This window comes from Corythoichthys intestinalis, chromosome 21, assembly GCF_030265065.1.
Source record: "Corythoichthys intestinalis isolate RoL2023-P3 chromosome 21, ASM3026506v1, whole genome shotgun sequence".
Lineage (NCBI taxonomy): Eukaryota > Metazoa > Chordata > Actinopteri > Syngnathiformes > Syngnathidae > Corythoichthys > Corythoichthys intestinalis.
Genome location: NC_080415.1, coordinates 36,365,124 through 36,382,690, shown reverse-complemented (window position 1 = coordinate 36,382,690; position 17,567 = coordinate 36,365,124). Strand labels below are relative to the sequence as shown.

At 40.4% G+C, this 17,567-nt stretch overlaps 1 protein-coding gene across 1 annotated transcript in view; it reads left to right on the top strand.

Moving 5' to 3' along the window:
* Positions 1-1,712: 1,712 nt before the first annotated feature.
* hs3st3l (heparan sulfate (glucosamine) 3-O-sulfotransferase 3-like) overlaps positions 1,713-17,567 on the top strand; it is a 33,539-nt gene continuing 17,684 nt past the window's right edge. Inside the window, exon 1 of the mRNA XM_057826182.1 lies at positions 1,713-2,493. Within this exon, the coding sequence (XP_057682165.1) occupies positions 2,045-2,493 (449 nt within the window). The 5' untranslated portion in view covers positions 1,713-2,044. The remainder of the gene's footprint in view (positions 2,494-17,567) is intronic.

Sequence of the window (17,567 nt, the reverse complement as noted above, 5' to 3'; positions counted from 1 at the left end):
TTATTTATTTTTTAAAATTAAATCGTTTTCTAATTTTATTTAACGTTACAGACCTAATATGTTATACTTATCCAGAGTCTTTAGTTTAGGCTTAAGGTAGGGTTATCAAATTTATCCCGATAACGACGGTGTCACACTTGGACGGAATGGAGTGGACTCAAGTGCAGAATTCAGTCTTTTAATGAACACAAATAATCAGAAGCAGTAACAAACTGAGGGCGCTCCAGAAGGAGCTATGAAATAAAATGGTACAATGGTACAGGCAAAAAACGCACTGGAGTAGAATACTATAACAAAGGACTTTGCATTAAGCATAAAAAATAAACTGTAGAATACTATGAATAAACTCACAACGTAGAATGTCTTGGACTATGAATATAGGCTGTAGTGAAGACGAAGGACGAAGACACTTTGGCACGAGACTAGGGAGAGACAAAAAATTTAAGCACATGATGAATAGGACACAGGTGGGAACAGTTGGTAATCATAATCAGAGACAGGTGAGACAGCAGGAAGGGCGAGTGGTGGAAACAGGAGGGTGAGGCTTCAAAATAACGCAGGAAGAGAATATACCAAGACGTGACAACCCTCACCCAGGTGTGACAGACGGTAATTAATTAAAAAAAAAAAAGTATCACGTTAAAACATTTAACGCCATTAACGCATGCGCTGCATGACCTACTCACGCAATTCGGTGCTCAATCTGTAATGGCGCCATTTTACCTATATAGAGAGATAAAAGACACCGTAACATGAGTAGAGTGAATTTTGGCAGCCTTTGAAGCCTTTTTTTAATTGGCTAAAGCCTTACAATCCCTCTCCCTATGATTAGAAGTATCATGGGAAGAAATGTGGGGAAGCAAGGTAGCAATTGATCTTTTTCTTAACACCTTGTTATTTCCCAACGCAGAGAAGATATATCAATTGATAGCGTTACGCACAGTCATGGTTCCACTTCCCATCATGCATTCGGGCATGGCCTTGAGTATCATTTACTGAAAGCTCAACATATACACTAGGTGGCAATATTTAGTCACAATTTACAAAGTCACAAGTCGTTCTATCCGTGGATCCCTCTCACAGAAAGAATGTTAATGATGTAAATGCCATCTTGAGGATTTATTGTCATAATAAACATGTTGAATGTATATATTCGTCCGAGTTTTATTCATTTTTTTCTTAATGCATTGCCAAAATGTATATGATCGTGATAAATTATCGGGAATGATTGGAATTGAATCGGGAGCAAAAAAAAAAGCAATCGGATTGGGAAATATCGGGATCAGCAGATACTCAAACTAAAACGATTGGGAGCAAAAAAACATGATTGGAAAAACCCTATCGAAAATGTTGACATTTTAAGTGTTTATTTTCTTAAAAGCAAAATAAAGGCAGTCTAAAAAAAAAAGAAAGAAAAACGCAAACCGAAACCCCAAAACCGAACCGTTGCACCCCTAGTCCCTATGTGAGAGAGAGAGAGAGAGAGAGAGAGAGAGAGAGAGAGAGAGAGAGAGAGAGAGAGAGAGAGAGAGAGAGAGAGGAGAGAGAGAGAGAGAGAGAGAGAGAGAGAGAGAGAGAGAGAGAGAGAGAGAGAGAGAGAGAGAGAGAGAGAGAGAGAGAGAGAGAGAGAGAGAGAGAGAGAGAGAGAGAGAGAGAGAGAGAGAGAGAGAGAGAGAGAGAGAGAGAGAGAGAGAGAGATTTCCCCTGAGAGTTAGACTAATTCCGTGGAGGTTGAAAAGGCGAGAAACACACTCATTCAACGACTTTAACTAATGATAAAGGTTTACTGCGCATCATTCTCGTGTAAAGTGAGGTCATCCTGGATTTCCCGCAGAAAGTACATCAAGAACGAGAAAGCGACTGACTTCTCTTTGAGTAACCAACTAAGGGCGCATCGGACGCGCGCTATGAAAAAGAACAGAAGCGCACCAGACGAGAGACTTCCCGAAAGAGTTTTCATTCCTCAACGGAGAGTTAACATGACTGGATGTGAGTCGAATGGAATGGAATAGAATGGCTTCTCAATCTCACGGATGTCTGAGGGATGGCAGCTTTTTACAATCATCATCACCATCTTCCAAACGCGGACTTGCGGAGGCTCTTCCACCGGCTCACCATCGCGTCGTCTCTAAGCATCCTTTGCTTCTCCCTGGTCTACCTCCTGGCCGGATGCTGCCATTCGGGGCTTGTCGAAAACTCTGACAGCAAGTCACCCGTGCTCGGATTGCAGTACGAGAGAAACGGCACCGGGGCTTCCAAAGTCGCGTCATCCAGCGAGGGTGCGTTCTCTGGTCAGGCCGCGCTAGAGGCGAACGGCACCGGGAAGGAATGGACGGCCACTCGGAGGTTACCTCAAGCGCTGATTATTGGGGTTAAGAAGGGAGGAACAAGAGCTCTTCTGGAGTTTCTGCGACTTCATCCTGATATTCGAGCTCTTGGTTCCGAACCACACTTTTTTGACCGACATTACGCACGAGGATTGGAATGGTACAGGTATGCTTACTAACACATAAGTCATTCTCCGCAATGTAATAGTTTCTCTTTTTTTAAAGTCTGTGCTGTTCATTTGCTTAGACATGGAAATATGTGTACCTTTAGACTGAAGAGTTTTAAGAGCAGTGTGTCAAGTTGTCAACAATCAAACCTTGAATATATTTCGCATAGATTCAACATCAGACCACAAACGTTGATGAACTTACTTTTAGGCACTGTGCACCAGTAAGGATAAGCGGTATAGAAAATCAACGAATGAATGAATTAAAGATTTTTAGACTGTGAACTGACACCTCTCAACTGTGTGGTCGGTTTTCAGATATGTAAAAATAATATTGTATTCATGCTTGTTCTAATATTTAAGTTTTCTCAAATATTTTTTTTTTGACCCATAATTTCAAGTTTTCATGAACTGTTGGCCATAATCACGTGAATTAATTCAATATATGTATCACGATTAAATACAGTGCATGAGTTTCACGTTCTGAAATGATTTAACGTAAAGTTTTAAAGATATTGAGCCCCTAAAGTATGGAGGACCAGGAGTGCAAAAATCAAATAAATACACAACTGAATAAATTATCAAATGTGTCATGAAAAATGCTTCTATTTCAAAATGTCTTTATTTCAATATTTATTCATTTGTTTCCATTTTTATTTCTGTATTACAATTTTTATTTCAATATTTATTTTATTTATTTATTTTTATTTATTTCAATTTTGTTCAATTATTTCAACATTTGTTTCCATTTTTATTTATTTCAATATATATTTATTTATCTCAATACATTTTATTTTCACTAATATTTATTCATTATTTCAATTTATAATATTTATTTCAAATTTTATTTAATTATTTCAGCATTCGATTCCATTTTTATATTTTTATTTCCTCATTTTTTATTTATTCCAATAAATATTTATTTATTTCAACATATATTTATCCATTTCAATATTTATTCATTTATTTAAATTTTCATTTATTTATTTCAATATTCACCTAAAATTTATATTTATTCATTTCAATTTATATTCTTTTCATATTTTATTTGATTATTTCAACATTAGTTTCCATTTTTAAAATTTATTTTAATATTTATTTAGGTATTTCAATATATATAAATTCATTTAAACATTTATTCATTTATTTACATTTCTATTAATTGATTTCAATATTTATTTAAATTTATATTTATTTCAAATTTTATTTAATTATTTCAACATTCGTATCAATTTTTAAAATTTATTTCAATATTTATTCATTTATTACTATATATATATATATATATATTTCAACATATATTTATTTCAATATTGATTCATTTGTTTTAATTTTATTTATTTATTTAAATATTTATTTCAATTTATATTTATATATTTCAATTTATATTTATTTCAAATTTTATTTAAATATTTCAGCATTGGTTTTCATTTTTGACAGAAAATCAATTTAAGCAATCTGATGCGCACCAGACTCAACGTAGTGCGCACCAGAAACTATCTGGTAAACATATGCATTAAATAGCATTGAGGTTTGTGGACTTTTAGTATTATATAGCATTTAAGCTAGCTGACTTTTGCTATGCATGATTGCCAATTGTTGTACACATTAACATTATATATAGTTAGCTTATTGCAACAATTGGCTAACTTGCATAGCAAAAGTCTGCTAGCTTAAATGCTACATAATGCCAATGTTTCAACAGATAGTTTTTAATGCACACCACACCAGAAGCTATCTGGTGCGCACCAGAAACTATCTGGTAAACATTAGCATTATATAGCATTTACGCTAGCGGACTTTTGCTACGCAAGATAGCCAATTGTTGTAAACATTAGCATTATATGGTTAGCTAATTGCAACAATTGGCTTACTTGTACAGCAAAAGTCTGCTAACTTAAATGCTAAATAACGCCAATGTTTACCAGATAGTTTCTTGCTCGCATTAAAAACAATCTGGTACGCACCAGATTGCTTAAATTTAAATTTTGTTTCTGTCGATGTCCCTTTGGGGGCTCCGTATAAAGATACATTTTGAGCTCAATGTTTTCATGTAATGTCATAAATATCAAGGGAAATTGCACTTCTCTTATCCTTCGGTGAAAAAGGATAAAAGTAGTTTAAGTAGTTTGTTGCTGCATCGGAATCTATCATCAGCTTTCGCTGTCAGTTGTAGCAGCAATTAGCGGTCTTAAGCTTACTCATCTTCGTGATCACACACCAAAATATAGCCCTGCAACTATTCTGCTGAGATACAGTTGACAGTCATGGAGACTGTACCATCTGTCTCCGCCAATATGTGCGTGTTTGTGAATGTCTGCGTAAACCAGGGTGAGAGCAAGGCTTGCAGGATGAGTCCTCGCAGAGCTGCAGTATAATCATCTCTGGAGCCGGAGCCAGATGTTACTGTTGTCATGTGGCACTGTTCTCAGGCTGCTCCATCAAAACTTCCGCTACTCAGTACACACACACTAAAACAAGGGGAGGAGAGGCTTTGACACGCTAATATAACTGGCCTTGATAAGCAGAAACTCGTATTAATGCATTTGGATTCTTTAGAATTGGGCAAGAAGCACATTTAAATCCCCATAAGTATGATCCTAATATGGCATATTTGAAACGTACCCAAATCTGGACTGTGTCATGAAATGCTAACCAGCTTACTGTATATTACTGAGGCCAAATATTGGCATTGGCTCCATGACGTAATAATAACCTGACACACACGCTCATCCTCATGCACACGCACGCTAAAATTTCTCCATTAGCTAGGAGATAAAAGTATTACGGTAATGTGGGTTCCTTGTGCAATCAAGTTTTTCCACTTACTCTCCATGCGATTCTCAAATTGATAATTAATGGAAAACAGTTTTAATTGCATCTGGAAAAATAGAGTGCCTACACACCCATTAAGTGTGTAGTACTAGTTACAGTATCAAGTAAATCTTAATCTTTCATGCGCTTTGTATTCCGCAGATGTGTCCGTGGGAATTCCATGAATTGTGCAGGTTAATTGTGCAGTAGCCAGTGTTGTCACAGATTACTTAAAAAAGTAATTTAATTACTGATGACTGATTACACCTCAAAAAAGTAATCTAGTTACTTTACCGATTACTTTATTATCAAAGTAACTAAGTTACTTTAAAAGTAACTTATCAGTTACTTTTTACCAATTTTTCTCCTTTCGCTGCCTCAACATAAAAATGACAACAAAAAAATGTCATCACGTGTAATTGAATTTTTCACATAAGGCTTAATCTTTGAGTTAGCGGGGGTTTAATTAGTCGATGGAGTTGATTTCAACCACCATTGACTCGCGCTAGCTTAGCCACCCCGGAGCCCTGAAACTAACAAATAACTGACAAACTGCACGGAATTTGTTCAAATCAACTCCAACGACTAAATAAACCCCCGCTAACTCCAAGATAAAGCCTAATGTCAAAAATTCTGAACTTCCCCTTTAAAATAAAGACCTAGCTGTTAAAATATTGTCTAAAAAGTTGTAATGTCAGGGAGCGCACGGGCAGGCAGGTTGTGTGGACCCAACAACGCAAGGCAGGTGGCAGAGAACTCAAAAAATGGTTTTGATATCTAACAAAAACACAAAGTACAACTGAAAGCACTGAGGATCAAAAGGGCAAGATTCAAACAAAACTTACTTAAATCGGAGGGACTGGTACACGAGGGCTTGGACCGGACTTGAAATTGACGTAGACATAGACATAGACACGGACATTGACATAGACAATGACGCAACAAGGAGTGAACAGAAAATGGGAGCTTATATACACACAAGCAGACAAGGGGTAACGAGACAACAAGGAACAGGTGAGCACAGGAGGATAGACTAGGAGAAGGCACATCAGGTGAAATCAATGTGCAATCACAGGGACAAGTCACACTAGGAGAAAACAAACACAAAACCTAACATGTAAAGCAATAAAACAAACAACAAAAATTAATGAAATGAACAAGAATCCTACAACGTATTTCATAATAGGTCAAAATCATTTTTCGAGCAGATCATTTGACTAGCACCTAAGATACTAGCTTTTGCTTTGCTAAGCCAAAACTACACCTGTGGAGGCAAGATGGATATTTAGAATTTCTGTAAACCTAAGCTTTCAAATGCAACCAACAACAACTGAGCTTGAACAGTTTTATATATTTGAAAAATATAAACAGTATTGGCCAAAGGTTTGGCGACACCTTAAAGGTGGATACTTTGAAGAATGTAGAATATAAACGCATTTTACGCTTTACTGACAACACTGGTGGTAGCGCACATACACCATTTTCCAGCAATCGTTGGATGACAAAAATCCAGAATCGCGTCGAGTAAATCATACGAAGAGGCACCAATAATTATCTGAGACAGAACTTAATCAAGGGTATTAGATAATTGGATCTTACTCTTGAAAAATTAGGTTTCCCAATTCTCTTCCTGAGATTTTAGCCAATTATTTTTGGCTTTCCCGCGATGCTACGCAAACAAGCAGTGTAGTTCAATGCAACGTAAATTGTTGTCAGTAATCTGTCAGATCCATCCAACCATCCATCCATTATCTACCGCTTTATCCGGGGTCGGTTCGCATGGGCAGCAGCTTTAGCAAGAAAGCCCAGACTTCCCTCTTCCATGCCACTTCAACCAGCTCTTCCGGTGGGATTCCCAAGGCATTCTCAGACCAGCCAAGAGACATAGTCTCTCCAGTGTGTCCTGGGTCGTCCCCGTGCCCTCCCGCCGGTGCGATATGGCCAGAGCACCTCTCCATGAAGGCGTCGAGGAGGCATCCGAGCCAGATGCCACCTCACTTGGTTCCTCTCAACGCAGAGAAGTAGCAGCTCGACTCTGAATCCCTCTTGGATGGCCGAGCTTCTCACCCTATCTCTAAAACAGAGCCCGGACACCCTGCGGAGGAATCTCATTTCGGCCGCTTGTATCCGGGATCTTGTTCTTTCAATCACAACCCACAGCTTGTGACCGTAGGTGCGGGTAGGAACGTGGATCGGCTGGTAAATCGAGAGCTTTGTCTTTTGGCTCAGCTCCTTTTTCACGACAACGAACCGGTACATAGTCCGTATCACTGCATATGTACCGGGTACACGCGGGTCTGTAGTGTGTGGTGCATGGAAACCTCCCTCCCAATGCTTTCAAGTAGTTGTGCTGGCAGCTAAAGCTGCTATCCCGGGCTTTTGGCTTGGTGGTCAGCGCATCCGACTGGCGTGTGGATGCATCGTGCAGCGTGGGTATGAGTCTTGACCTGGACAAGGGAAACTGATGGCGTCGCGCGGTTCAACGTAAGCACCAGTTACAGATACACTTGCCTGGCACGGCCAGACTGTTCTCCCTGTATTTTTCAAACACTGAGAGAATAGTCTGGGACCCAGCCCATTAACGGCCTCTCGACCAAGTACAAAATCAATCGTCAAATCAGATTCGTTTATTTGCGTGACGTTTTCTTAACGAGCAACGTCACTCTTCTGCGTCGGAAGTTGTCTCCACAACAACAGAGATGGCGAACAGGAGAGCCGAGAATATGTTCCAATCCACGGTAAAATCAGTTTTAAATGACCAAAAACACATCGACACAAGTCATTAACAACAGTCCGTCTCGCGCAAGCCATGTTGAATAAAATCCGCTCTCCTTGTATGTTTACTTCCGCACGCGAGTCCCTCGTCGCGTTTCTAACGTCACATCCGCCCGTCGCTGATTGGTCCACTCCGCTGTCTGTTTGCTGTGGCTTGCTCCGCCCTGGAAATTTTATCCGCTTAATGGTGGCCGGACTCAATAGCTGGAACAGCGGTGAGTCTGGAGTCCAGGCTACAGATACACTGCACCGATCCGCCTGTTGATTGCTCGCTCCCTCCTGCCCTTACTCCTGCACAAGACCTCAAGATACTTAAACAGGATCTCATCCCTGACCCGAAGAGGGCACACCACACTTTTCCGACTGAGGACCATGGTCTCGGATTTGGAGGTGCTGATCTTCATCCCAAACGCTTCACACTCGGCTGCGAACCGCTCCAGTGAGAGTTGGAGGTCACGGCTTGATGAAGCCAACAGCACCACATCATTTGCAAAAAACAGAGATGCAATGCTGAGGTCACCATACCGGACCCCCTCAACGCCTCAGCTGCTCCTAGAAATTCTGTCTATAAAAGTTATGAACAGAATCGGGAACAAAGACCAACCTTAGCGGAGTTCAACTCTTACTAGGAACAAATCCGACTTACTGCCGGCAATACGGACCAAACTCTGACACAGGTCGCACAAGGACCGAACATCCCTTACCAGGGCGCTCGGTTCCCCATACTCTGGAAGCACTCCACACAGGACTCCCCATGGGACACTGACGAACGCCATCTCCAAAATCCACAAAACAAATGTAGACCGGTGAACGAACTCCCATGCACCGTCGAGGACCCTGCAGAGGGTGTAGAGCTGGTCCTGTTTCACGGCCTGTACGAAAACCACTCTGCTCCTCCTCAATCCTAGATTGGACCTCCCGATCGACCCTCCTCTCCAGCACCCCTGAATAGACTTTACCAGGGAGTCTGAAGAGTCTGATCCCTCTATAGTTGGGACACACCCTCCAGTCCACCCTCTTAAAAGTCGGTGGAATTAAGTAGGTCTTCAATGTATTCTCCCCACCGACTCACGATGTCCCGAGTCAAGGTCAGCCACACCCCATGTCCACTATACACAGTGTTAATGGTGCACTACTTTTCTCTCCTGAGACACCGGATGATGGATCAGAACCTTCCGAAGACATGATGTCATAACCTTGGTTTTCCTAAACACCTTAAAGGCATAGTAATCTTACATCAATATCCAAGCTACCAGAAAATTCAGAGGCGTAACGATTATGGTTGTCTCCAATCTGATCACGTGACTGGAAATCAGGCCCAAGCATGTCATTTTAGAAAATCGGAATCGAGTGAAAAAGATCAGGTTTTTAAGATTTTTAAAAAAAATTTAAATGCTGCAAAACAAAAAATAAAATGTACAAGGATTTTGTAAAAGGAAACAAAAAAATGTACTGTTGTTTGGGATTACGCACAATCAGGGCCGGCCCAGGCCATTTGGGGGCCTTAAGCAAAATAATGCAAAGGGGCCCATATTTTTGGCCCACAAATTCGTCACAGTGTAATGTGAAACCCATACATGCAATCCAAGCCATACGTCCATATTTTGTATACTAATCAGATTTTGTTGCACTGCATATTTCAAACTTCTCACCCCAAATGATTGTTAGTACTTACAGTAGATAGCGCCAAACCTTTTTCTAAATGAGGAAAGAAAGAAGGAAGTTAAGGGACTTTTATTTTTTTAAGCTTGTAATCAACTATCAAAACTCACAAAAGTCAAATAAAGCAAACTGTAGTAAACAAAATAGAATAAAATTAATCAATTGCCAGATTGGGGGCCCCCTAGTGGTCAGGGGCCTTAAGCAGCTGCATAGTCTGCGTATAGGCTGGGCCGGCCCTGCGCACAATCCAAAAGCTCGGAATTGGGTTGAAAAAGGTCGTGTTGTTACGATAAAAAAAAAAAAATGGCTATAAAGCAACAATATAATCAAGATGGACAAGAATATTGCAATAGAAACAAAAATGTTTGTTTTGTAACAAATTCATGGATGAATGAACAAATTGCAGAAATATCAGATCCGCTACTCTGTAATGGCAGATCCGCAAAATCAGGTGACTTGGGTCCAAAAATATGTGCTCGTAACAACTCTACCTTAAGGCATTTGTACTTTTTCTAATGCCACAGGATGTTCAGTAGAGCAATTGAATACGGTAGTACAAAAAAAGTATTGTTGCCTGTCTCTCAGCATATGAGTGATGCGAGTCTGATACCAGACTGTCACAACTCCTTGCTGGCCAGATGGGGCTCACGGCACATCGAGTCACTTGACATCGCTGTCAGCTCCGTCAATTGACCTCTAACCTCAGTTCACGGCATGCTGGAAATTAATGATGTACTTCAACCACTACATTAACTCACACACCTCGAGTACACACAGAACAAGGACAACAGAATTGCCACTAAATGTGGGGCAACTATGACTTGGGTTGGGGGTGGATACCAAAGTTACTGCAATGGATAACACTCAGACGTACGATAGTTTGTAAGACATTGACAGATAGGGTTGCTAACAGTCCTGTATTGCGTGGGACATCCTGAAATTTAGGAAGACGCAGGCAGTACCAATCAGAACTTCCTAAATTCCAGGATGTCTTTCGCAATCCGGGACTGTTGACAGAGAACTTGTTGTGCTACAACTTGCTACGTGGTCTGGTTCTAATACATTTGCGTTTTTGAAAAAATGCCGCCTGATTGGCAGGTGTTCAGTTCAGAGTGGCCTAGAGTCAATGAGGATAAACTCAAGCTCACACGTGACCCTAATGAGGATTAAGGGTAAAGTAGATGAATGGACGGACCGATGGCTTTTGAAAAGAATGGTTTTTCAGTGCATGTTGTGGTTGGTGTGGAAAGTTCATTTCTTATGCAGTCACAGCAAGAAAACAAAACAAAAAAAAAACACATTTGCTGTGTAAATATTTGGGGTGGGATAGTTAGATAGATAGCTACCCAGATAGCAAAATATAACTGGAGCGGACATGGGCCAGATGTACTGCAAATTTCGGCCCAATTTCGTAAAACAGATCAGCCCCAGTGTCTTTTTTGAACAATGGCTCAAAATCAGTATGGAGTCACCAGTTTTGGGCCAGAACTGGTCCAAATTAGCAGACAATACATTAATGTATGACCCGGATGTGGCACACGTTGCCCAATCTGGGCCAGATTTGTTTCAAAACCGCTTTCAGTATTAAATTTGGGGTACATTTTGTTGAATGTATCATACTGTATTGTGTTTACGTATATAGCAAATAGATTTTTTCTATTAAAGTCAATAATAACAACATACATTCTTTCTCATACCATTTATTAATGCTAACTTTTTAAAGCACCATAACAATACATTGTTCATTCACAAAATGTTTTAATTGGAACAAAAAACTCCACATTAAAGATGACCTATTTTTAGGAGTCAGAGGCAATCTGGCAGTGGTAAAAATAGTTCATTGAAGATGGGAGGGAGTGGCAGATAGTGTCTGAAGAAAAAAGTGAACACAGTGTCAGGAGTACAAAATTCTTCGTTAGCTGCAAGTCACGTAGTCGAGTTGTTGATCTGGTGATGATCTGAGGCCAAGGACGGGTTTAAGTAAGCTGCTGACGATGATCAGCGGCACCTGGTCCCAGGCTCACCCGTCTGTGCAATCAAGGCAGTGAGACAAATACACAAACACAAAGAGGAGTGGCTCAGTTTGAATAATAGAATTCAACCATTGAAACATTTACATCAACATAGAGTAAATGCCATCTCCCTGCATATGTTGTTATTAGGGTTGTTCCGATCATGTTTTTTTGCTTCCGATCCGATCCCGATCGTTTTGAGTATCTGCCGATCCCGATATTTCCCGATCCGATTTTTTTTTTGCTCCTGATTCAATTCCAATCATTCCCGATAATTTTCCCCAATCATATACATTTTGGGAATGCATTAAGAAAAAAATGAATAAAATTCGGACGAATATATACATTCAACATACAGTACATAAGTACTGTATTTGTTTATTATGACAATAATCCTCAAGATGGCATTTACATTATTAACATTCTTTCTGTGAGAGGGATCCACGGATAGAAAGACTTGTGACTTTGTGTATTGTGACTAAATATTGCCATCTATTGTATTTGTTGAGCTTTCAGTAAGTGATACTGTGGCCATCCCAATTTGGGATTCCCAAATGCATGATGGGAAGTGGACCTAAGACTGTGCGTCGTGCTACCAATGGATATATCTTCTCTACTCAAGGTGTAATGACAGAGATCATTTGCCATCTTGCTTCCCCACCTTGCCTCCCATGATAATTCTAATCACAGGGAGAGGGATTGCAAGGCTTTAGCTAATTAAAGGGAGGCACCAAAAGCTGCCAAAATTCACTCTACTCAATTTGCGCTACCTTTTACCTCTCTATACTGGAAAAACGGCATCATTACAGATTGAGCGCTGCAATGAGTGAGAGGGTCGTGCAGCGTATACATTAATTGCGATGAATATTTTAACGTGACACATTTTTAATAAAGTAATTGCCGCCGTTATCGGGATATTTTTGTTAACCCTACCTTAAGCCTAAACTAAAGACTCTGGATGAGTGTAACATATTATGTCTGTAACATTAAATACAATTAGAAAACGATTTAATTAAAATATACAGTATATATATTAAAAAAAGGCATGGCCGATTTTTTTTTTGCCGATTCCGATACTTTGAAAATGACGTGATCGGACATCCCGATCGATCGGGACATCTCTAGTTGTTATGCAACAAATTTTGAATTACTTAACGTGCACTTGTATACACCGGCCATTTTATTAACGCTCGGTTGAATAACTTTTTAACAGTCAAGCAGTGACTTCAAAACGCAATTATGACTTTGAATAAAGCACTTACCATACAAATTTGATGTGATTTGATGTGTCCTGACTCCAGCGTGCTCTTCTGTTTAGTTGCCTTTCAGGTGCGCATTGACGGTGACGTCACATGTCGATCGTTAAATTTTAGATTTCGAGCGCGTCCGGTCTGCACGGTCCGCCCCGGAACAGTGCGTAACCTATCATTTGGACTGTCATAGTGCTGATACGGGCCGCAACTGGCGCACTGTTGTTAAGCGGGTGTGATTGCTATGCGGATCTGGGGAGCTGAGGCCGGATCCGGCACGCAGTTGCCTGCTATTCGGGTAGATGGCTTGATAGCTAGATAGCAAGATAGATAGCTAGCTAGATAGCAGTGGTGGTTGCTTGAATATAATTGTAGCAGACATTAGCAGATGTACTGCTAATTTCGGCCCAATTTCATGAAACTGATCTGCCCCAGTGTCTTTTTGAACAATGGCCCAAACTCAGTAGGGAGTCACTTGCTGGATCAGCAACCAGTTTTGAGCCAGAACTGGACCAAAGTAGCAGACAATGTATTAATGCAAATGGGCAATGGTATTCACAATATCATCAACAAACCTCCCTGAAGCAGAGCAGCAATTGAGATCAGATCCCCGTACATAGATGCCCTAATGGTGTTTGAAGGTAGATTGGATCAGGAAAAATGCTGTGATAAACCCAGAGATGGCCTCCAAGTTTACTGCCTCCTATGTTGTCTGGGATCGATACCTCTATCTCCTCTCTCTGACCTTGGGTTGACTCCAGCATTAGAGCGCTTTGCAATGGTCAGCTCAGCTTCTCTTACAATTAGCAGGAAGCTTTATCCTGCAGCAGGATTATCTCAAATACGGGGGTCATGTTACACACGGCTCTTCCGTCCACCTCTGTAGCTCCATTAAAAATATTGCTCGGTTGAAATTTCACGTTTGACTTGGATGTTTTGTACTGATGGATCTGGGGTGGAAGTGAATGGAGTGGGAGATAAATTGCAGGGAAGAGAGATATAATGCTCGGCTTGATTGGAGGTTGAACGGTGGCTACAGTTACAGCAACTTCGCACATCTGCGCTGACCTCTGCTTCAACCCTGGGGAATGTGATAAGAGTTAGGATCGTATGTGCGTGTGTATGTGTGCATTTGTGTGCAAAGGCCAACTTGTTCAGATTCTGTCAAAGAACGGAGGCAGTTCTGCCCTTCAGATGGCTTGTCTGCTTTGTACTGTATTTTTTCTGGTAGTACATTGAGATTTATCACTTTTATTGACCAGAGAGAATATGCAATGTTGCTTTAGCCTTTAAAGGTCTGTACTGAGAGATCATCACACACTAAACTCGTAAGTACATTTATTGGTACCACACATACCACTGTATGCAGGAGGAAGGCATGATTTGTAATTACTAGAGTTGGCAGAAAGTATCGGGTGATAAAAGCATTTTAAAATTATATCGGATAATATCAACATTGGATTTTGGACCAATATGCATGTTGTAGAAGCCATCTGTGTTTATACAAGGGCTGGTCACAGCTTAGCACAGCTGTTATGCCAATTGACCAATAGATGTCTCCAAACTAAGATGCTTGGGATTTGTTATGTGAGCATTATCATCGTTAAAGCATCCAGTAGACAATCACAATACAATTAGCCCTAAATCCGATACCGATATCAAACCGATACCGATAAACAGTGGTATGAAAAAGTATCTGGACCTTTTGGAATTTCTCACATTTCTGCATAAAATTACCATCAAATGTGATCTTTGTCAAAATCGCACAGATGAAAAAACAATGTCTGCTTTAACTAAAACAACCCAAACATTCATAGGTTTTCATATTTTAATGAGGATTTTATGCAAACAATGACAGAGGGGGGAAAATAAGTAAGTGAACTATCACATTTACTATTTTGTGGCGCCCCCTCTGACAGCAATAACTTCAACCAGATGCTTCCTATAGCTGCTGATCAGTCTGGCACATCGATCAGGACTAATCTTGGTCCATTCTTCTCTACAAAACTGCTGTAGTTCAGTCAGATTCCTGGGATGTCTGGACCAGTGGTGGAGCTAGACTTTTATTCTTGGGGAGGCCAGGGGGTGGCCGAGGCTATTTCAGGGGGTCCACAGACTATAACAATACATTTGTTTCTTGACTTATCAATTGCAATCAGAGTGTCAAATGTTGAAATGTACACACTAAGCACACAGGTGATGAGATTTATGTATATAATTTGTTTATTAACTTGATAATAACTATTTTTTACAAAAATGGTGAAAATGCACCAACACATTCACAGTTACTCATACGACCCCCCCCTTCTCTCTTATCAACATCTTAACGATGTAAAAAATGTAAAACACAACTTTGTACCAACTTTTCAATCAGTCATTAATAATAACTATTTTTTACAAAAATGGTGAAAATGCACCAACACATTCAAAGTTACTCACACGACCCCCCCCCCCCCCACACACACACACACACTTCTCTCTTATCAATATCTTAACGATGTAAAAAATGTAAAACACAACTTGGTCAAGGCCCCCTGCCTTTTCATTCTGAACTCTCCCTATGAAACAATGAGCCAGTCCTGTTAACGTTACTCCTAGCATCACTCATAATCACACAATGTTGGTAAATGATTAAATCCCTACTTCAAGCCTTAAAAAATTCAGGGCAAATAAACCACCGTAGACATAAATTTAATATTCTGACTTTTAAGCTAGTTGACAGCAGGCCCGGCCAACTACCGTGTTCACGTGGCGTTTCATTTAAGGCAAGAGAGCATGAGACAGCTGGCTAATGCTCTACAATTATTGGAGAAACATGTATAGCGACCCAAATGAATTAAATATAGACGTTAATATCGAGCGGCTGTTGGAAGCTGGACGACATGAGACAACGTTAACGTTTGCTTGATGCCTCTGTTTTAGCGACAACAAAAAATCTCCTCCCTACAAATTTAAACATTGACTCATTAGGACACCAGCATAAAACTTACATTACGACGAGAATTTCAGTGGCTTGAAGGCAGGGTATCCAAGTTCGTCTCCTTGTTTGTTCTTGTCACTTTGTTTATCTTCCGTGTTCCGTTCTGTCAACGATGACCAAGTACTCAAATCTTCCTCTGTTTCAGTGGCGATTCTCCTTCTCCTCATGAAAGCAAATTTGCAACGCTTTATGCTACATAGCGCCAAGTACTGTACAGGAAGGACTTAGCAGTCGGTGCCGCGATATGTCATTGTCAATCATCTGGGGTGGCACCTGGGGGGTCCAATCAGATTTTAGGGGGGTCCAGTGCTACCCCGGCCCCCCCTCTAGCTCCGCCACTGGTCTGGACTGAATCGCTGTCTTTAGGTCATGCCACAGCATCTCAATGGGGTTCAAGTCTGGACTTTGACTAGGCCACTCCAGAACGTGTATTTTGTTCTTCTGAAACCATTACGAAGTTGACTTACTTCTGTGTTTTGGATCATTGTCTTGTTGCAGCATCCATCCTCTTTTTAGCTTCAACTGTCTGACAGACGACATCAGTTTTTCCTGTTTAACATCCTGATAAACTTTTGAATTCATTCTTCCATTTATGTTTGCAAGTTGTCCAGGCCCTGAGGCAGCAAAACAGCCCCAAATCATGATGCTCCCTCCAACAATGCTTCATGGTGGGAATGAGGTGTTGATGTTGGTGAGCTGTTCCATTTTTCCTCCACACATAACGTTGTGTGTTACTCCTAAACAATTCAAATTGGTTTCATCAGTCCACAAAATATTTTTGCAAAACTTCTGTGGAGTGTCCATGTGCCTTTTTGTGAACATTAAACTAGCAACAATGTTTTTTTTTTTTTTTTTTTTTTTTTTAAACCACAGTGGCTTCCTCCATGGAGTCCTCCAATGAACACCATTCTTGGCCATAGTTTTACATATAGTTGATGTGTGAACATTGATATATTTCACTGTGCCAGTGATTTCTGTAAGTCTTTAGCAGACACTCTAGGGTTCTTTTTATACCTCTCTGAGTATTCTGCGCTGAAATCTTGGCGTCATGTTTGGTGGACGGCCACTCCTTGGGAGAGAAGCAACAATGCCAAACTCTCTTCATTTGTAGACAACTTCTCGGACTGTCGATTGATGAACATCCAGACTTTTAGAGATGGTTTTGTATCCTTTCCCAGCTTTATACAAATCAACAATCCTTGATCACAGGTCTTCAGACAGCTCTTTTGATGCACATACGACAATGCTTGTCATCAAGGCAATTCTTACCAGGTGTGTGTCTTATAGTGGGCAGGGCAGCTTTAAACCACTCGGCAGTGCTTAGGCAAACACCTGACTTAAATTGTTTGGTAAAAAGTAGGGCTGTCAAAATTATCGCGTTAACGGGCGGTAATTCATTTTTTAAATTAATCACATTAAAATATTTGACGCATTTAACGCACATGCCCCGCTCAAACAGATTAAAATGACAGCACTGTGTCATGTCCACATGTTACTTGTGTTTTTTGGTGTTTTGTCGCCTTCTGCTGGCACTTGTGTGCGACTGATTTTATGGGTTTCAGCACCATGAGCATTGTGTA